The sequence below is a fragment of the Ambystoma mexicanum genome, chromosome 12 (assembly GCF_040938575.1).
Source record: "Ambystoma mexicanum isolate Mex_15411 chromosome 12, UKY_AmexF1_1, whole genome shotgun sequence".
Lineage (NCBI taxonomy): Eukaryota > Metazoa > Chordata > Amphibia > Caudata > Ambystomatidae > Ambystoma > Ambystoma mexicanum.
The window spans coordinates 12,568,106-12,590,648 of NC_090936.1; the positions used below are offsets into that span (position 1 = coordinate 12,568,106).

The following is a 22,543-nucleotide window of genomic DNA, read 5'->3' on the forward strand; positions in this document are numbered from 1 at the left end:
GATTTCAGTGGCAGGGGGGTAATCGAGTGGTTGAAAGTGGGATCAAAAAGGAGCTGAGCCAAGAGGGGGCACAGGGTGGTTTTGGATGATGCAAACTAGTTTCTCTCAGGTGGTGCGGCTCTGTAGATCGTTAATAATTTTCAGGTTCAGGCGGGTGAGGAAAGAGCAGTGATGGATTTAAAGAATTTGTTGATGAACGGGAACAAGGACTAGTGATGGATAGGAAAACCAACCTGCTTACTGTTGGGGAGGAGGGAGGTGTATATGAAGGTATCGGCTACATAATGTTTGGCAACCTTACGTTAACCATCTCAAACCATGACATACCAATATTTAACTAATAACAAAGTCAACCACTATAGGGTTAGGGTTGTATATTCTATAAAAGCTGGGAGGGAGAATTGACCATTAGAAAACTTCCTATTTTCAAAATACTATTTTGACTTTGGGGAAGTCAACAACTTTTGGAATTCTTACCATATGCAAACTCTCAACGGAATGTTAGCCGCTGGGTACGGAACAAGCCTCTTGATGACCTCTGCCCAATCATCATAGTTATTCTTGACTGGAGTATGGTAAATGTATGTTATAAGTACATCAAGGTATTGTTTGTATAACAAATGATATAATCATACTAATTTGTAAGAGTATAATTCTACAGAGAAAATGTTTCTCATTTATGGAACATGTTTAATATGAACAAAATATGATATCAAATCTTCCTGGAAGTATGGTCACTTGCCTGGCAATCGCAGCGATATGTGATACCAATATAAATGGTTTAGAGAAAACTAAGAGGGATGCGGCTCACACGAAGGAAGGGGTACTCATGTGGAAGAAGGGGCTTGGTTATCCCATTTTGGGAATTTATTTGGGTCAGAGTGTGCACAGGCTGTTTTAGATCACGCAGACGCCTGCTTGAAATTTGAGGTGGAGGAGACGGTAAAGGCCATAAAGCTCCAAGCACACAACCGAGCTCCGGGGCCGGATCTGATCCCTTCGGACCTGTTTCAGGACCCTATTGATTTGTGGGCACCGCTTCTAACAGCGGTCTTTAATGCCTGCTTAGAGTTAGGGGAGTATCCCCCGTCCTGGAAAAAGGCCATAATTTTTCCGATTTTCAAAAAAGGAGAGATTTCCAGTCCAGGTGCATACAGGCCAATCTCCTTGCTGGACTCTTCCTTTAAGATCTTCGGGAGAATTCTGTTAGCCCGAATCGAAAACTGGATTGGGGCACAGTCGATCTTGTCAGATATCCAATTTGGTTTTCGCCCTGGTGTAGGCACCATTGAACAGAGCCTTAACCTTTATATTCTGGTGGCGAATTCGGTATTTAGTCTGGGTGAGTCAGTATATCTGGCTTTCATGGAACTAAGCACTGCCTATGATAAAGTGGATAGAGCTAAGCTCTGGGCAGTGCTTGGGTCCTTGGGGTGTCCTGGGGAGATTCTGCAGGCTTTGGTTGACCTTCACACGGATAACGAGGCCTGTGTACGTAGTGGGCCGGGTGGGCACTGTACAGCTTGTTTCCGGGTGGGTTGCGGTGTAAGGCAGGGGTGTGTGCTCGCTCCCATCTGTTTTTGCCTCTATATCAATGGTCTTTCGCGGGACCTCATTGATGTAAGGGCAGACTTTTTGGTTTTGGGGGGAAGGGGCTCTCCGGTTCTGGCTTATGCGGACGATACAGTCCTAATAGCCAGAACGCCAAGGGCACTACAGGTTTTGATCGATGCCTATGCAACCTTTATGAACAATCTGGGCCTAAAAATCAACACTAAAAAGTCAGCGGTTATGGCATGTGTTGGAAGGAAACGTTCAGCACCAATGAAACCCATGCTATGCGTTGGGGAAACAATCCCTAGAGTTAAGGTGTTCGACTACCTTGGGATTCGTTTCTCAGAGGCCCTAAATGGAAGGGCTCATGTGGCGAAGCAATCGGTAAAAATGAGCCAACAGATAGGTGGACTTTTTAGATTTGCGTCAAGAAGTAGAGCCCAGCCTCTTGACGTGATCTTGAAAATTTATGGTGCACAAACTTTGGCAACCACCCTGTATGGTGCAGCCATTTGGGGTTTCCAAAACGCGGCTGAAATTCAAGGTAAAGAAAATAAATTCTTTAAAAACCTGCTGGGGCTACCGACCAGCGCCCCCGGAATAGCTATTCATAGAGAACTGGGGGCAGAGTTCTGGGAGGATCAGTGGGCGATGGCACCTCTACTCTTTTGGATTCGGCTGTGGGCTAATGAACACGCAACTCTGTGCCATTTTATCTTACGTACTGTGTTGGGCAGACCAGGATGGAAAAAAATCCCATGGTTAGCCTATGTTTCTGCTAAATTGGGGGAAGTTAACCTAAGTGCCCTGTTTCCGCCTGAATTTTTAATTACTAAGCCTGAGGGGGCAGCCTATAAGGTTAAACTGGGAGAAATTGTAGCTAGGAAAAAAACTCTCCTGGGATACACTCAGAAACGTGATTCTTTTCACTCTAGCATCAGCAATCTCTCTGGAATCCAAGCATATTTGATTAGGAGCACTTTTAAAACAGACAGGTGGCTGATTACGAGGGCCCGCTTCGATTGTCTTCGGCTACAGGGAAATACGTGCAACTGGAAAAGTTTCCCCAGTGATGCCGGCTGCCCAGTCTGTGGCCACAAGCGTGAGAACCTTTTGCATTTGTTGTTCTTTTGCACAGGTTATGCGGGTATCCGCAGAATGACCCTGGTCCCCGCCCTCAAGAAAACGGAGATTCAATCACATAAGGTCGCACTCGAGTTTCTTTTGAGTGCCGAGTCAGTTTTTACATCCTGGGCTCTGTTGACCTTTTTAAAAAGAGCGATGTATTTTAGAAAGAACTTATTAAACCTGCAAGGTGGGGGCAGTTAGTGCCACTAATTTTTACGATGAATTGTGTATGGGGAAAAGTGGTTGAGTCCTGTTTTAATGTTGAAAATGTATAATCTATTTTTTTTTTTGTTGTCGTTTAATGGAATTTTTTATATTTCCGAATAAACTTGTTTGATTGATTGAAAACTAATTTGAAACTAGATAAGGAAAGCATTTAACATTAAGTCATAGATTGGATCAAATGTCGGTTTGAGGAGATTGTTTGCAGCTTAAATGAATACATCTGTTAACGCATGGAAAACAACTAAATAACTACTGCCAGATTATATAGTTCTGTGTTTATCGAAGGACACCGTTATCTTAAAATGTGACTTATGTGAGATCATAGACTTACAGTTTCAACAACACAAGTTGATTGACTAGCGCCCATCCAGAGTGCATCCCAAACACCACAATCAATGTCACCCAAACGCCTAAAAAAAAGATTAGGAACGTTTCATGCAAGATACAAGAGTTCAGAAATGGATTACACAACTACCAAGTGAAAACTTTAAAAATAAATATGGTTTACTAAATATTTTGAAACATGTTGCATAGTAAAACAAACAAATATGCTTGTTAAAACATTTAAGTATCAAAGATCAGACAGAATGGATTTTTAGAACTTCCTCCAGAAAAGAGTTTTTGTCTCAGATAATAGTCGTGCGACATATTGGTGCTTTCCATTCCAAACAGTGTACCAGTCAAAATGTCCGACTTCTACTTCTGTAAAAAGAATATTGTCCACACTGCTTGCATCTGGGAGATAGTTAGAGACGAATTTTCAAACACTTACTACGGGGGCCAAGGGTGTCTTCATGTCTTGAGAAGATGCAGCTTACATACAAAATATGGAGTTATGGTGAGTTGGATACATATTACATCACATGCCCCTAGAGAGTACATAATATGAAAGATGCAATGTACAATTTTTAGTATAGAGGCTTGAAAGGATTGCATTTTCATCAGTTTTCCATTTGATTATGTTGGTCCAGTTAGCACATATTTGTAAGTGAAAATGCGAGTTCCTTTAGGAGAACAGTGTGTGTCTTGGCATGCGGTAGTGCTCTGATCGGGTCCGTGCTTTCTTCTCCTGCGGGTTGGCATATTTCCACTTTGAAGGCAACATTTTCAGTTTCTTCTTCTTCTTGTCAGTGCACCAGACCTTCTCACAATACTCCTCCACTCTTTGGAAATTGTTGTAGCCAATCAGCTGCAGAAAATCCCTGTACCATGGTTTAGAGGCCTGCGTGATACTGCTCTGCACCGGACAGGGCATCCGGTGGGCAGCGTCATCCTCCTCTTCCTTGTTAAACATCTCATCCAAGCGCTCTTCTTCCAGGACCTCAAGGGAAATCTTCCTGATAGTGTGAACAAAGTTGTGCTCAGCTGCTTCACAGAAGTAGGTTCCCGCATCCATTCTGTGCAGCTTTAGGAAAAGCAGGCCGAAGTCTGTTTTCACGAGTCGCTCGTCTGTTTTCACCTAAAAGACCAAAGTGAAAATAAAAGCGGAGTTCAGTATTGGCACTAATATTCAGTGTCTGAAATCTCCTCTCGGAGCATATATTCACCTCCCAGATTTAGCCCTTTCCCACCTCACTTTCAAAAATGACACATGATGCTTTTCTCTCCAGGGTTAAATAAACACAACCTTTACTCATTTGCTGCCCCAAGTCATACCTTTAGTCCATGGATCACAAAAGGAGTAAATCTTGTTTGGAGTTTCCCAAAAACATTTGATGGCCCAAGCCTGCACCATTCTAGACATGGCTTCCTTTACCTGGAAACATTTCTGAGAAATGCAGAAATACCTGATCGTGGAACTCATTACTCGTTTGCCGGTATCCCGCCCGTAATTCCGTTGGGATACTGACAAATGCCTTTACTGTTCCTGCCGCCTGATATGCCAGTATTACAGTGTGTTTTTGTATGCTGTGTGAGAAACCTGAAGGGGTCTCACCCGCTAGTCCCTGGGAATCTGTAATCCAGGTCACCAGGACACAGCCATTTCTACTGGATCCAGTTCCTGGGGGTGGACCAGTGTGGGATGGTCACTTGGATGGGGAGTGGAAGTGGGGCACCGAAGGGTGAGACGCACCATCCTACCAGGATACCTAGAAATGCACCCCCCTGTTCCTGACACAAATACTTCCTCACGGACAGTTCATCCAACAGTCGAACACCAGAACCGTATACCTGACATGTCCCAATTCAAGGGTCAGGCAATTGTTGATAATTACACACTCCTGACTTCCATCACACTTCCCCACAGCCGGTGAGTTGGAGAAACTGATAGCAGACCGGACTGTGTTATGCTCAAAGTTTCAAGTGGCAACATTGTATGAAGAAAAAACTTGTATATGATTGAACTTTCTGAAATCGAAATAGGTATCAGATACAGAGTGGTCCAGCGCCACCTGGGTGCTCACTTGAGGTCTCTGTTTGATACCCTCATGATCATGAAAACAAATTATTGAACTGTGAAATTGAAGTGGTCCTGCAGCGGCTTAAGTTGAATCCTGTGCACGTTCGAAAGTCTTTGATTGTATGTAAGCACAAATTGGTTCTTTTCTGGGCTGACAGAGATTAATTGTTGAAAAGGGTTCTGAGCCTAGAAGAGGGGAATCCTTGGTGGACAACTGAGAAAAGACTGCTGTGGGAAATGTGAACCCAAATGAGGGATGCCTGCAAATGAAGTTGGTTTGTACCCGACAGAGAAGCTAATTGTCCAATGTCAGAAGGCCCTGATGTTGGTAAAAGAAACTGTGACCTTGTGCCGAAGAAGACCAAGAGTGTGCTGTGCTCAAGTGACCAGTCTTGTCCTGTGCTAAAAACGTGGGGGAGGGAGGCCATCAGCCTGAAGATCCTGACTTATCATTTTGTGTACACTTCTTTCTTTTTGTGAACATTATCCCACACTATTTTCAGCATAGCGATAAGGGTTGGCAATATGATTTTTGTTAGTATAGGCCCTTTTTATTTTCACAGACTCCACTAGGACTGTATTATTATTATTATTATGATGTGATGGTCATGGCTTGCTCCCATCTTAGGTTTAGCTTTAGATAGTCGTTCCGTCAGCCACAGAAGTGAACTCTGTCTGATTTCGATCCGCTTAGCCCCAATCTGCCGTTCCACCATCTCCACATATCAAAAAGTGCAGAGAGAAGTTTCTCATGCCGCTGCACGAACCATGCACCAATAGAAAAATGTTGCACAATGTTTGTAGTGCCGCTGTGCAAAGCTGCCATGAATCAAATAAAAACGGCAGGAAGTTTCTTGTGCTGCTGCGCAAACCTAATGCGGTTCGAAAAAACCTGCGCAATATTTCTCGTGCTGCAATCCGAAGCTCGTATGGATTTGGAAAAACCATGCTAAGTTTCTGATATTGCCGTGTGAAACAATCACGGATCGATGAGACGCGCACAAAGATTCTTGCATTGCTCTGCGAACCTGTCAGGAATCGTAAAACCATGAAAGGTTTCTCATGTTGCTGCACGAATAAAAAAAGAAGTTGTGTGTCAAATTTCTTCTTGCGCTACAAGGTATCAACATGGGAACAATACACCACGCTCCATGTGAAACCGCGCAAAAAAAACCAGACAAAATGTAAATGGCGGTGGAACTATAATGCTGATTTTGCGGGCTTGAGAGCATTCCAGTGCGGATTCTGCACTTTTTTCGGGTTTGCAGGTGGACATTTCGCCCACCCCTAATTCTAACAGCCATTTACTTCAGTAGTTATAATTTGTGTCTAGTGCTGCGCCTCCCAGTTTCTAGGTGCTTTTCAGGATAAGTCAATTGAATTCGAAGGGTGATTTATGCCAATTCTGCGGCGGAGCACTAAGAGTGTTTGGAGATGGGAGGGAAAGCAAGAATGTTGCATAACATATAGAGAGACCAATACACATCCGGGATGCATACTCCAGCCTGTGCTATTTCACACGTTTAGTCCGCCTTCTGGATGTATGCATGATGTTTACATAGCAGAAACCTACCTGAGGGTGCTTCAAATTATATCAATGGCTACAAGGTGGCATTACCTATCAGGGGCCAAATAACAGAAGAGCACATTTGCACAGTATTAGCACTAGGGCATTGTTTGCCCAAGTGCAAAACACATTCAAGCCTAATTAGAACACATTTGAGCCATGGCAGGTGCACTTTGGAATAGTATTAGCACTCATTCAAAGTCTGCCCAGGTGAAAAAATGCGTTGAAAGTACATGTTTTGTGCACTACGACCATGTTTGCATTAGTGCCAAATTGCACTTGCCAGGGTGCAAATGTTTTCTAATATGGCACCAATGGTTTTTGCAGTAGGGCAGCATTTCCCTAGCAACGTTTGCCTGTGCATCAATGGACTTGCCAGGGTGCAATGTTTCTGTAATCTGGCCTCAGGTGGGCAGAAGAGGGTCTGTGTGATCGCGTAGAATAGTCCACGGAGCTCTTTTAGGAATTCCTTAAACACTGGGCGTGTTCCTTCTTCCCTGAAGTGCAGGAGTGGCGGAGCAGTCCTTTCACTTTGGCTGGGAAAATCATGACATACAAGGAACCACACATGGCCCATGCCGTCATATGCTGAACACGCCGTTCTCATGCTAAGGACCATGGGTACAACACAAACCCTTCTAGACTGCTACACGGAATACAAGGAACACAGGGGACGTTCTGTCCATGCTAGGCAACCCCACAGGAGACACACAGCTCATTCCAGAGGCGTCGCTAGTGAGTCCTGGTGGGGGGCGGGGGGCATTTTCCCTGGGCCTTCTGTTTGTAGCCCCAGATAGAAGCTCAGGGGATACAACCGAAAGGCTAGCTAGCCCTGAGTCCCCCCGAGTCCCGACATTAGCGTAGCCCCAGATCTTTTCCAGAACTAGCAACACCTCCGGCTCATTCCTGAATCTTGTTTTTTTTCTATGGAGCATGAACTGCCCCGGGCACCTGTCATTGCCTATTGGGGCAACTTCTTCAATGAGAACCTGAAGCCTTCTGCACACGGTTGCAAGCATTCCTCTTCAATGGCAGGAGTGTATGAGGTGTTATTTATATTGACTTATCACAATGCCTGGGTCTGGTTAGCTTTTTTTACAAGAAGTCCTTTCACATGTAGTGTTGCTTGGACTTGCATAATACCCTGGCAGTTAAGGGGTTGATGTACTGTTTGTTAAGTATTATGGAATACTTTTGTGTGCTCTGAAATACAATAGTATTTGCTTTGAGGAAGCTGATGAGTGCTGGGATATCGGGGCCATAATCCGATCGGTGCAATAACTAGTAGAGGATCCATGATGATCTTGTAATCAAACGTGGCAAACATGGAACTTTTGTGGAGACAGGGAAGCATGGAAACACACTTCTGCTTCAATGTTCATATCAGCCTGTGTGTTTACTGGTAGCATGGGACAGCACAACCCGTTGCCTCGCAGGCTGTGGCGTACTGCTGCAGCAAGGAAACCGGTGCATTCTGTCACAACATGGCCATTTGGTTAAGGCGGGAAGGCCTGATCTTTTTGATACATGTTTATTGGTATGAAATAATAGGAACAATTCTTTCTGAAAGTGAGGACTACTAATCGGACGCCACAATGACAGAGCATACATGAGCCTTTGCCGAGGCAGCCTCCTGGTGCCGCCAACACAAGTCCTGCTCGTGGCACAGAGTAGGTCCAAAGGTCACATGTGAATTCCCGACTGCTGCTGGAACACAATGGTCCATCAGGCAGAGTTGGCTTCTTAACTGTATGCACTTCTGATCAAAATGTTAATTGTGAAATCTAGTCAGCCTCATCGCATGCAAACATGTACAAAATAAACCGTAGCTAGTTGCGGCATGATGGCTGCTAGGATCTCAATTATACAGCCACATCAATGTTATATGACACTTGTGTGAGCTCAGCGAGCCGAGCAGGACTGATGTTTATTAGTGTGTAGTCTGTCTCCACAGCTGCAAAGTGGGACAATACCCAGGCTGTTGACTTATGATCCTCCTGCAGAAGGGCAACACTGTTATCCGAGTACACAGGACCCCGTGCTAGGATAGCTTCTAGGAATCAGTACCAAGGGCAGGACTGACACGGGGTGCTGACCACCAGAGAGTCCCTTTAAAGTCAGAAGACATTGGATGGGGTAGAGTTAGAGTAGTCAGAAGGGAGATATTGGCTGAGAGAGGGGTTCCACCATCTAGGTTTCTGTTAGAGCTCTCGAGCACTTGCTGCTACTACCCCATCATTTCCTGCAGGCAGCAAGGCACTCTGGGTATGATGTCAGAAGGCAAAGGGCTGCACCGGACCCTGCCTATTGGAGGGTAAGTGATCCCTGCAGGTGCCAGCCACCTTTCTGGGGTAGAAGCGTAGAACTGAAGCACCCACATTGTGTTTTAGACCTTGGATTAGGTCTCAGCAACCCAGAAGCATCATTGCATCGAGACATCTCAGAGCTAGCTCGACAGTGCTCAGCACACTTTGAGTCACGGGAGGACATGCAGTGCTGCTTTGGTTTCTCCACAAACCTATGCCCTGGTTACTGCACTTTGTGCCATCCAGGCATTGGCTCAACCAACAGCTGTGGATGGCCTCGATTGTGGCCTCTCTTTGTGGAAGCAACTGACTTGACCTGTTTTTAGACTGCTGAAAGTCTCGAGCACTCATTTAATGCAGTAGAGACATCATCTTGCTGCTGATTCGACTGTCACCCTGACCCATTAAAATCCATTGTCACAAACTCCATCTCGAGCCATCATGAGGCTGCACCGTCGAACTGACTTGATGCTGACCGCAGGGGCGTTGCTAGGGGGGGGCTAAGGGGGCTATAGCCCCTGATCTTTTGGCTGTAGCCCCGGATAGAATCTCTGGAGCTACAGCCAAAAGGCTAGCTAGCCCCCAGTCCCAACAGTTCCGACATCAGCTTAGCCCCGGGTCTTTTCCAGACCTAGCAACTCCCCTGGCCTGACCGCCAGTGAAACCGTATGGACCCCCATGCCTTGACATTGGCTTCACCCCAGAGAAATTGCCTGATGGCCCAGCTCCACTCTACCTAGCATTAAAGACAAGGCGACCAGGTACTGGGAGAAGGCCCTATCCCCCAGCCCACTTTTTATTTTGGGACCATATAACTTTATAGTCCCCTTCCCTATCTCATTCTATAAGAAAATATCCTTGCGCATTGGCAAACAAAAAAGTCACTGCCGGAACACCCCTTGATATCAGCTCAGAGTGCCCTTTCACACAGAAGTCTGCATTATCTATGTTCCCTTTACAGGAACGAGGGGTAGGATTTTTATCTAGCTGGGTTGCATCCTATTATTGAATTAAATTGCCAATATTTGTATAGAGCATCAATCGGAAATTCTTATAGTTTGCAACCATCGAACTAAAGCTGTTAGGGTTGCCATTGTTATCAGCTCGCTCCCCCCCTCACTCGCCCCCCATAACCTCAACCCTGGAACATATAGCCTGTCCTCAGCTTGCCTGCTATAAAAGCGCCCTGATGCATGCTGGGCTACGGTGCATTAGAAGCACAACATAACATAACAAAAGAGTTAAAGGATGTGTACCTTTCGGGCTGTGCCTGCTGCACCTTTATGTTTGGGATCACTGCTGGTTTAGTAGTAGCGTGTGAATGAGTGGGGGGTTGCAGCTACTCCCTCCCTATAACTCCTGCAGCACAGTAGCCATGCATCACACACTCTTATCAGCACACCCCTTTAACACTTTCATCAAACTTGATACAAAGAAATGTACACAATGAGCAGCGCGCACTGGCAGTCGTGTCAAGGTGGTGAGATGCCTTGCTCAGAAAATATAACGGTAACAACCCCCTCAATTAAGTTCGGCACCCAGTCACACCCTGCACACGGCGAGTGAATGGCTTCTCTCTGTTGGGCCTGATCTCCTGTGCACTCATGTCGTCTCCTTCAAGACATACTCTGGGGCGAGTAACGTACAGCAGCACTCACACCCACTGCACATGCGCAATCCATCTGCACAAAGAGTGCACATTGGAAAATAACAAAATACATAAAACAATAACAAATTACTTAACACAACCTGTTCAGAGTCCATTCGAAAGGAAACCCAAAGCACACATTTACAAGAATTGAGCAATTTGCACTTTCATTTCATCTTGTGAATCAGGTGCATTTTGCTCATTTGTAAAATGTGCACCCAAAGTGGATTTTAGAGCTGCTCTCCTAGGGTGATTTAAATTCTCAGCCTCTAGGGGGCAGGTGGTGGCTCTTGTTATGTGGTTCTTGTGGTTTCTTGCTACAGGCTAATACTGCAGCAAAGACGTTCTTGTGTTGATCATTAGAGAAATATTTTATGTGGTTGCGCATCAGAGTAGCAGCCCCCCAACCCTCAGTGCCTGAGGGGGGACGTTTTCTTCTTTTACTCCAATTCCTGGAATTATTTGCATGGGAAGTCAGGGATTTCCATGCCAATCTGCGTGCAAATCCCTGTTTGGGGATTCATGGAACCGAATGTGCAGGACTTTTCCAGGACTTTTGTAGATTCTGCGCAGGCCCAGTACATCTCTGCGAACGAACGAGCGCTTTGCGCGAGACTCCAAGCACAGTATGGGCCGGGCCTACGCAGCGACCCAAATAGGGGGCGGAACATACTGAATGTGGAAGAACACGTGAAAATGTGGCCGTGTTGAGGGACGGTCCACAGCCAAGTAATCGCACGCCCATACCAACACAAATACAACAGTATTCATGGATTTGAACTCAGAACGTCACCAAAAAAATCACAAACAAATCCCAGGATCCATACGCCACATGATAGCAGGTGTATAGCCCAAACGCCCACAGGAAACAACATGCATGCAAACCGCTGATCATACGGGTGATGTTACGTACAATTGCAGGGGTGCAACAAGTTAAGAGCACTCGTAACTTGCATGCCCTCTGAAAGTTAGGATCAAAACCTCGTAACTTGGTTCATGCAAGTTAAGTGCTGCAGATCGTAACTTGGGTGCACGCAAATTAATGGTTGATCAAATGCAATTCTCAGGGGTGCTGGATGGTCGGGCAAAGATTGTGTGGTTTGCATGGGGGCGTGTTTTGGGGGTTTCTGCAGAGACTTGCTTATACGGTTACTTTGCATGAACATGCAGAGCGTGCAGAAAAACCTCTGCACGCTGGCTTGTGCGTAGTTGTTCTCGACGTGCAGGATGTGCAGGATCGATGCTCCCTTTTCCATGAGTCGGGCCCTTACTCTTTTCTTTGCAGGAGTAAATCAGAGTTACAATGAAGTCAGGAGTAAGTCAGAGATAATACCGGCAAAGTCTTTGTGAAGCTGCATTAATATTGGTCCCATAGTCCCTCGTGAGCTGGTGCGAGGGGGCGTCTAGAGCCTAAAATGGTGGGTGAATATTCATGAGCCACCTGCATGTTACTGGTGACCCTTTCAATTCGTTCTGATCACAAGTGGGCTGGATTGCCCAGAACAAGTACTGCAAGTCACACCAGAGGATGGCGTATATTTCCTAGGCCTGAGCAGTGTTAAGAGACTGTACATTGAATTTCCACTTTATGATAAAATAGTTATTTTTCCAATTGCACATTGGCATTCATTAAACACGTCAGTTATGCATGCATAACCGCGCCCTGATAGCCTGCAGGCTTATGGCGCGTTACAAGCACATAGACATAGACATAAACATGCATAGTCTCTCTTTACATGGAGAATGCAATGTCCAGCCGTGTAGAATCTACGCAGAAATATGTTTTGCCAAAGGAGGGGAATTATACAGACAAACATGCTAACAAAAGAGGACAATTATTGCATTTCATGAAAAGCAGTACTCCCTTGAGCTACCTGAGCCTCTGCACAAATGAGGGAAGCATCTTCAATTCGTTGCAGGAGCCCTGAAAATATATGCACTTTTACAGGGAACCAGTCCCCCCGCCATCCCACCCCCCACGGGCCGGAGTATAAATAGGAGGCGCTCACGAAGGGAAGCAGCTTGCTGATGCCTTGCCAACAAGAAATTGAATCAAAAGGACATTATGAACAAGATTGCTCAATTTCCTTCACAATTTGAAAAAATGAGAAGCGAGCCCTACTCAGCAGATGGTTTGTGAGATCTGAGGCAGGCGATATGTCTGCCAAAGAGCGCCAGAAAGCAGTCTGTTATAGTATATTTTGAAAGTATGAATTGCTTTTATCGGCAACGCAAAGCTGGCTCAGAAAACTTGCAGCACAATGTTTGGAAATTGAATGATACCTGCATGGGATAAGGACGTGTAAACATGGCCAGGAAACTCATCAGTGCTATTGTGTCCTGCAGCAGCGCCATACTTGATAGGGTGCTCATTGGAAATACTGTGCAGGAATGAATGCCCATTAAATTGGCTCTGAAAAAGGCACTTTGCATGCATAGGGTTCTCGGGCCTATATTCCTCAGGTGGCCTCTTAGCCAATTAATCAGGAAGCTCAGAATGGGCGATTTCACTCATGGTAAAGCCCCAGTTCTGAGCTTCCCCAGAGGCTGGAGACCGCCATCTTCCCCACTGTGGCAGCAGGTAAGCGTCCTCTGCGCTCCTCCCACTCCCAATTCCCAGATGCCTTCCAAACCTTGCACCATTTATCCGGAGCTTCCTTGTCCCTCGCAGGCACTGGGAACACTGTGTTCCAGTTGCGGTAATGACCACCATGGAAAGGGAGAAGGGAGTATCTGTAGTTCTCTTCTCCCTTGCAGCCATCTTGTTTTGTAGTTTGATTTACATTGAGAAATGGCAAACACACCGTTCCTCAACTTAAAAAAAAAGAAAAAACGATTGGCATCTCTGGAAAACGACGTGATGATAATAGCAATAAACCCAGACCGATTGGGGTCATTACGGGGTCTGGTAATGCTGGGACCACAGTTAAGGCCCTCACTACGCCTGTGCTGCTTATAACTCATCCCTAGAGCATTACCTGATTGGCTAACGGGTTTGCCCGTTGGGAGTTATTGCTTAAATATTCTTAATACATGTATTTTAGAGCTTTGAAGCAGCTACAGTGTTGTGTTTCAATGTACCTATAACAAAAATAAAAATACATAATGAGACACTGTAGAGCTTCATGCCAGAATGCCCCCATTTCTAACGACTGGAATAATAGTTGCTATAATTACATTAATTCATCATTTATAACATGCTTAATGCCGGATACCAGTCTTTAAGCACGGGACCAGGATTTTAACATCTGTTGCTATGCAGTGTCTTGCTTGCAAGACAAACGTCTTACCCCCTGAGCTATCCACCCGGCTAATTAATTACCCAATTTAATACTAATCAATGTTTCAAACTCATAAGCGGTAACTGCTGAACCCATATGCATGCATTAGTAATGGCCGAACCCCAAACCCTCTCCCGTAATGATAGGCTCACAACTTGTTTCAAGTGTTGGCAATAAAAAGGCCGTAGGATTTTATTATACAGATATGGGTTATGACAATAACAATATCACATATCATGATGGTATCATACTTTTGGGCACCGGGTCCTGAGGTTACCCCCCCGGACCCGTGCCGCCACACGCGGGCAGGTTGCCGGCTGACCGTGTTCCCCAAGAGTATGCCCTAGAGACAGCCCCTGTGAGCAAGTGTTGTATTGATTTCCCGAAAGAAATGCTCCATGCCCTGGCTAGACAGATGGGTGCCGTTGTTGAGAAAAAGGTCTGGGTTGCCTAGTGTAATGGCTGGGTGTTTTATGAAACCCAGTCCTTTTGTCATACAGAATCTCTCTATAGTCCTGTTCAGTTTTCTTCTGGATATGTCTATAGATTTGTAGCAGTTGGCCCCTAGCCATTTCTTTCTTGGTAAGGTGGCTGAGAAGTATATTTCCGCCCCCCCCCCAGTTGTGCGAAATGCCTGCTAGGGAGGAGCAGATTTCTTCGCATAGGATGCGTCTAGCCGTGTTGACTAGGGCGTTGCCCCCTAGATGAATGATCAGGAATTCTGGGGGGTCCCTGTATGCCACCAAATCTGCTAGTGTTTCATGGACGTCGGCCCAATGTAGACCTCTGTATCCCCACCATGGGGTAATGGAGTTTCTGAAAGGTGGCCCATCTTTAGTCTCTTCTGCGCATCTGCCTGTCCTGAAAACGAATGAGTGGCCAACTATCCATGCTGATCGGAGTGTGATCCTCGATTCGCCTGTTTTTTCTGTGGTGGTGGGGGGAGGGGAAAGCAAGAGAAATTATTAGGGCGGATGGCTATATCGATTGCGGTCTGATATATATTTTATAACAGTCTGACTTCCATCCCCCTATGTTTTTTAGTAGTTGCGGTGCTAAACCTCCTTGCCATGCTGCGGTGGCGGCACCTATCCTGAAGGAATGAGTGCCGAAATGTTTGGGATCCCACCCTGCTCTGCTGATTGCTTTCATCAGCACTCCTTTAAATTGGTAGCAGTTTAGGGCCGATGCATCCTTGTGGATTAAACCCCCCCCACTTTAGGTCGTTGTGTGTAATAGAGATTGGTGATGCACACCGGGCAGTTTGTTGCCTCATCGATGCAACAAATATTGATGGTTCTTTTTGCACCCGTTTACGACTGTTGCATTTCTATATTAACACTCTCCTGTCTCACCCTGATTTCCATGACGCCCAGGCCGTTTGTGGCCTTGGTGCTGGAAGCGATGAGTTCTCCTACCCGGAAAGCCCCAAAGTGGCTAGGAAAAAGGCTGTTTTAAATAACATTATCTCATAAGGGTGCCAACATATGGCTTCCAAATGGCTTGCTATCTGTACCAGTTTGGTGAAATCAAGGGGTCGGCGGGTGTCCATTTGCGGCCCCTCTAATCTGCCCCATCCCTTCATTGCATAAGAAATGAGGGTGTTCTGGGTGGGGTCTGAATCGCCCCGTATTTTCGTAAAGTATGAGATTGCCACTAGGTGTCTATTAGCCCAATCCCTTTTGAAACCTTGTTCCCCGAGCCCATTTTAAAAATACTTCTATATCTTTAATCGTTATTAGTTCTACGTGGTTTAAACCTGTGGCGTTGAATACTGTTTGCAAACACTTACTGTACTGTGTTGCTGTGGTGCTTGCCACCGCCCTCTCTGCCATCTCTGTTAGGAAGCCTGTGAGGTTGTTGGCACCCGTTGTTGTTGTGCCTGATTCTTGTTGGGCATCCCGGCCTGGGCTCTCTGGCGCTGGCGTTGATGCCAATGTGTAGCTGGCACCCTGTTAGAGGTGCCTGCTTTGTATTGGTCATCCTGGCCTGCACGCTCTGGTGCTGGCGTTGATGCCAATGTGTTGTTGGCACCCGTTTTAGAGGTGCCCGTCTTGGTCATCCCGGCCTGCACTCTCTGGTGCTGGCATTGATGCCAATGTGTTGTTGGCACCCGTTTTAGAGGTGCCTGGTTTTCGTTGGGCATCCCAGCCTGTGCTCTCTGGCGTTGGCGTTGATGCCGTTATTCTTGTCTTCCCATTATTCCTCAGCATTCTGCTGGTATTGGCGTCATCTGTTCTTGGGCGTGCGGCACTAGCTCTCAGAATCTTGTCCACTGGAAGCGAGATAAGGCATCAGCAATGTTATTATCTGCCCCTGAAATGTGCTTCGCTTTGAGTACAACGTTTACTTGTAGTGTGACTGTTGTAATGGCTCGTAATACTTTTAGTACTAAAGGGCATTTCGTAGACCTTCTGTTTATGGAGCCCACTACAGCCATGTTGTCGCACCAAATCAAAAGTCCCGTATTCGCTAGTCGCCTGCCCCAGATGTGTAATGTTAGCCAGATGGGGAATATTTCTATTAAAGTGATGTTTCTTGTCAACCCTGCAGTTTGCCATGAATTGGGTCAGTGTCCTGCCACCCATTCGGAGTCTAGCATGGCTCCAAACCCCTTGCTCCCAGCTGCGTCGGTGTATAGGACCCTGTTTGACCAGGTATTTAAAGACGTTTGCCAAAGTAAAGACCCGTTGAAATCTCTGAGGAATTTTCCCCATGTTTCCAGGTCTTGTTTCACCTCTCTGCCTAGCCGGATATGCAAGTGTGGTTTGGTGAGTGATTTGATTTTGAACTCTAGGCTTCTGGAAAATATCCTCCCTTGAGGTATTATTTTGGATGCGAAATTGAGGCTGCCTGCTAAGGATTGTATTTCCTTTACAGTCCCCTTTTCTCTCTTCATCAGGTTTTGTATTTTAGCCAGGAGTTCTGATATTTTTGTTTTGGGGATTCTGCAGAGCCCCTTTGCTGAGTCTATTTCGATGCACAGAAAGATTATGTTTGTGTCTGGTTTGGTGGATTTTTCCCCCGCTAGGGGAACTCCCCACTGTGCGGCCGTGTGCTCCAGTTTTGCTAAAGCCCGGCCGCATTCCCCTGAGTTTGGTGGCCCTATGACCATGAAGTCGTCTAGGTAATGCACTATTTTTGTCCCTGGTCTCTGCTTTAGGAAAGCCCATTGAAAAAAGGAACTGAATTGCTCAAATAGTGCAAAGGATACTGCGCACCCCATGGGAAGGCATCTATCTACGTAGAATTTGTTAAAGGTGAAACCTAGCCACTGCTGTGACTCTGGGTGGACTGGCAAAAGTCTGAAAGCAGATTCGATGTCCAGCTTAGCCATCAAGGCGTTTCTGCTGCACTCTTGTATGAGCCTTACCGCTTCTTGGAAATGCGCGTAAGTTACAGCGGATTCTGTGTGTGGGATGCCATTGTTTAGAGACTGGCCTTTTAGGTAGGAAAGGTGATGGATTAGTCTCATTTTTCTGGGTTCTTTTTTGGGGACCAGCCCTAGTGGAGATATTAAATAGTCCTTTAGAGGCATGGCGTCCCAAGGACCTGCTACCCTGCCCAGTTGCAGTTCTTTCTTGATTTTGGTTTCTACTATCTGGGGGTTGTCCCTGGCTGACTTTAGGTTCATCGGGATGTTCTGTGACCCAGTGCCCTTAAATGGGATGAAAAACCCTTTGGTGAAACCCTGCAATATTATCCTGCTGGTTTCTGTGTCTGGATAGCTGATTAGAGCGTCCCTAAAATTGCCCAGGTTGATGGGCGTTTGTCCTGGTTCTAAAATTGGGATATCATTCTTTGTGGCTGGTAGTCTGGTGCAATTGCTTGTTGCATGGTCGCCGTTGCAGTTTGTGCAGGCGTTTCTGTACCAGCATTCTTTGCCCCATGTACACTGGTTTTTCCCAAAATTTCTGCATGGGCTGTTGGATTTGACAGTCTGCTGTTTGTTCTGTCTGTGAGCATTAGTTTTAGCCGCCCCAGGCTGCTTCCTCCGAAAGGGCTGCTCCCCTTTTTTGGATTCATCATTGTCATGGGATTTGCTTACTTGCGAATTTTTGCTATTTTTGGAAGAATAATGCATGGTATCTTCTTTCTGGGGAGGTTCGGCGTTGACGGTGTATAAATCATTCTGGATTTCATCCCACTCAATGGCCGGTCTTTCTGACATGCTCCTCCTAAATCTGATGTCGTATGCAAGCCATGTCGCCCCCTTCTGTGTTACTTTTACTTCCCTTATTTTATCAACGTATGCCCAGATCTTCCTACCATGCATGGGGAATTTTTCTTCATATATTGTTGTTTGTATGGCAAAGGACTGTAACCAGTTGTCCCAGTTTTGTTCGACCTGGGCGTTCAGGGCAATAGCTTTTCCTTTTATTTTTTTGGGATCTCTAAAAGCGTCTTTCCCTTTGCGCTGTGCTTCTATTAGGGAAAAGATTTCTATAAATTCTTTGGCCCATATGGCTTCTTTGATTGTGATATCAATGTTCCATGCCAGGCATCTTTTGTATCTATTTAATATCTCTGTTTGGAAAGATTTCATTTTTTGTTCTAATTGCGCATTCCAGATTGATATTTGTCAGTTGTATTGCTGCCGGGTGTCCCTGTCGCGCCTGTGTTGTCTGCGCCTGGCGTTGTCCATGCTTTTAGGGCACCTGTTGGATCAGTTGCTGGAATTGTGGAGGCTGTTGTATTTATAACTGTGGCAGCTATTGGCAACTGTTGTACTTGTCCTGGCGCAATTGCTATAGGTAGTGTTACCGGTGGGTTGACAACCGTTATAGTAGGTTCTATTGTGATGGAGGGGTTTGAGGCCCCAGGTTCCCTTGTGGGCGGCGTCTGTTTCCCCCTTATTTCTACCATTAGTTGCTGCAATTCCGCTATATTCTCGCATAATTTTGACAATTTTTTGGTACCTTTTCTGGCGTCTTCGGATATTTTTCTCTTTTTTAATGGTGCAGGAACCTCCTCCTGGCTGGGTGGGCTGGTAATTCCTTCCCTGGGTAGGCCATACATGTTTTCTCTAACCCATGCCCATCCGTAGTGCTCTGCCGCTTCAATGGCTGCTAGCAATTGTGGTGATTTGGGCTTCTGCGCTGGTGTTGGGGTGCCCGTGTTTTCCGTTTGGGCCCCATGTTTTTCTATGCCTGCTATAGGAAAATGAAAAAGGGTTTTATCACAGAGTTAAACCGTTGTTATCAGCGAGTTCTTTATGCCTGTTCTATTTGTTGCCCGTGCTGGGTAACTGTTGACTGTTGCCTTCTTGCCCGGGTTTCAGAAAATTGGGCAGCCCCCCAGGCTTGATTTACTGGATTTAAATTATTGGTTTCGCTGTGAGCTCGCACAGAAATTATTTTAAATCTTTTGGGCCCGCTGAGCTTGGAAATGTGTTCGCTAGCTCTGTGTGGCTGTCAAGCAAAGACGAGCTCCCAAGCTGGTTTGTGACTCTGCCCAGTTTAAAATTGGCTTGTGTTATCCTGCCCCGTCTGCCTTATAACGCTGGGGTTCCGGTCCACTGTAATACAATGTATCTCTTCTGGACATAAAGGTCTATTTTTCCTCCCTCGTAGCCCCAGCGCGGTGGCTCACCTGTAAAGTGTTGGGTCGGAAAACGTCCACGCTGTGCTGTTCGATTGCCGCTTCTCCTTCGTTCGCACTGGTTTTGTGGATGATTCCGCAGCACGCGTCTTTGTTTGCTGTGGATTGGACACGCTCGCCGCTCGCTTTTCGGTCTATGCCAAAAAATGTTGAAGCTGACAGCGTCCGCGCTGGCCGTTCAGTTGCCGTTTCTTCCTTCGTTAAAACTGCATTGCAATTGGTTTGAACAGTGCAATGTTCAGGAAGGAAAAAGACACTGCGATGTACAGCGAACTTCAAGAATTGCTAAAGAAGCAAGAAGATTTGGAAGACACTGAGTAAATAGTGAACCTGCTGTTTGCTTGGGTCCCCGTTCAGGGTCCACAAACAGATTGTGATTACCCTGAGCATGCTGCTCTCATTTATAGGATCCAGGAGGCCCTGGGTCTTTGTTGTGTATGTGGTGGGGGCTGCTGTTGTCGCAGCCCCCGGCTGGATAGCCAACTGTCTGACCCCCTGGTGGGGGCAGATCTTTGAACCTCGGCCCTGCCTGATGGTTGTTTCCCTTAAGGCGCTTAGCACCTTGCTGTTTGGAGGAAGGGTGTGATGACTGTTCGCACCTTACCCTTCCGTGGCTTTTGTGCTGCCGAGACTGCGTGTCTCCGTAGCTGGGGGGAAGGAGAGGAGCAGGCGCGGGGCGGTTGGGTCTGCCCCTCTCCCAGCTGTCGATGGTAACAGCAGTTACCCTGCCTCGCTTGTAGGATGCCCATGCAGCATTGCCCAGCCCTGCTGGGATTCGGACCTGCTTCCTGCCAGCGCATAACCTATATCTGGAGAAACTGCTGAACTTGCGGCACTCTCTTCTACAGCCGTGCAATGTCTTATGGTGTTTGTACCAAGCAAATGTTGCAATTTGCATTATATTTTTCTCTCAATTTGTTTCATGACCTTCTACAAAGTTCCCTGATTTTCATGCAATTTCTTTGTTATAAAATGTGACTTATTTTAAGTACAATGGTTTGATTCACAAATAGGCTATTGGTGCTAACCGTGACTTGCTCTTGACTTACTCCTGTAAAAAGATAATTTAATTCATAAAGGGGTTACCAGGAGTACATTTGTCATACTCCTGACTTACTCCTTTAAAGACAGTTCAAATCATTAATAGGTTACCAATAATTTCCTGTGAAGTACTCCTGGAAAGTCTATTCAATTTATAAAGTATTTGCCAAAATGAATTCCAATTTACAAAAGGAAAGAGACAGGTAAGGAGGAGGCACCTCTTTGCAAATCAGCATTTGAATTCGTATTTGGAGTTGTATAGACCACAAACCTAACTACAGAGGCAATGCTGCACGATCCATGCCATTGAGGGTAACATACGAGGTAAGGAGGGCTATTGCAATATGTGGCCTGTGAAGTTCCCTCTATGCGAGCGAGATATCATGGAAGAATAGAAGGAGCCTAGTTGGCACTGGATGTTGACTGGAGAGCAATTCCTTGAGTTCTGTCATGAACTGCAAGAGTTTTGGTGCAGTCCGGTGTGCCAACGGGAGGATGTTCCAAATTGGCACGGGCATAGCAAGAGAAGGCCCGTTTCCTGTTTATTTCCCTGTGTCATCCCCACAATGTTTATACTAATAATTGAAAACACTAAATTGGCAAGAGGTGGAAAATAACAATAATAAAACACCATATAACAGGCACCATAACGGTATTGACATTTATCCGTGGTTCACAAGTCATACATAAATGTAAAACCACCAGTTATATGGTTCCAAGAGAGAGAGGTATAGAGACTGCCTGAAAAACTGGGGCTTGAAGAATTTTGCATTGACAGCAGCAAATGCTGAAGGCTCCAATGTAAAACAAAAACAACTCAAAGACCTAATTGAGAACTGTGCCTGCTGCAAAGGAACCATGTGACTTATAGCAATATACACACCCGAAGCATTGGTGAGATGCAAACCATCATGACATCTCAAAAGATGCAGCTTCATTCCCAGCCAATCACAGACCTGCGCATCCACAAATGCCAAAGTCCAAAGGTGTTCGCAATATAATTAAGAAAGCAAGAGACCATGGCCTGTGTTACAGAAATAGGCACGTTAAAGTGTGAACTGTTAAGTGACCCGTTTTGTAATTTCATAGACTGTTGCCACAGGTTGTGAAAAGCGCACCTCCCAGGCAGAAAATGCAAAAGCATCATTACTGTGTATAAGGTCCCCCTGCAATATACCAATGCATTTTATGTAAAGCAGGTGAAACCAACAAATGTAAACCATGTATTTTTCCAACAATTGTCGGATTATTTTAGAAACGTCATAGCAACATTGTGTGCTCTAAAAATCAGAAGTTATAGTTAAGCGTATGAGAAATCTATTGTTTTTAACATGGCTGTCTCAATTTCAATATCCTTTTTGGATATTATAGTTAACAAAACACCGGGTTTGAACTTTCCATAACCCAGGGTGTACATTTATCATATTAAGAAACCCCATTGAATTCCCATAACCAAAGGCCCTGTGAACAGGCCCTCTCGGTTAAAGAGCAGCCCAAATTTGCAAGCCCATTTATGGACACAATATTCTTACATATAGAAGTTAATATACCAGTAAAAACTCAAATAGGGGGTGCTGCCTGGTCATCTTCAGGTCTGTCCCCCTCATGCCAAGCCTCAGACACATTCTGCATTTAGCAGATCACCTTTGACCTCAGTAAAGCCATAAGGCCAATCAGAGTCCTGGCTTAATGAAAACCCAAACAAAGAATGCCCCGTTTTAGCAGGTGCATGTTAATTATTGATTGTGAGGCCTGCTAGCAGTGATTTCATTATCCCAGAAAACGAAACTC

At 45.7% G+C, this 22,543-nt stretch overlaps 1 protein-coding gene across 1 annotated transcript in view; it reads right to left on the reverse strand.

Moving 5' to 3' along the window:
* Window positions 1-3,390: 3,390 nt before the first annotated feature.
* The window catches only part of SEMA3E (semaphorin 3E), a 516,349-nt gene continuing 497,196 nt past the window's right edge, over window positions 3,391-22,543 (reverse strand). Inside the window, exon 17 of the mRNA XM_069627817.1 lies at window positions 3,391-4,366. Within this exon, the coding sequence (XP_069483918.1) occupies window positions 3,914-4,366 (453 nt within the window). The 3' untranslated portion in view covers window positions 3,391-3,913. The remainder of the gene's footprint in view (window positions 4,367-22,543) is intronic.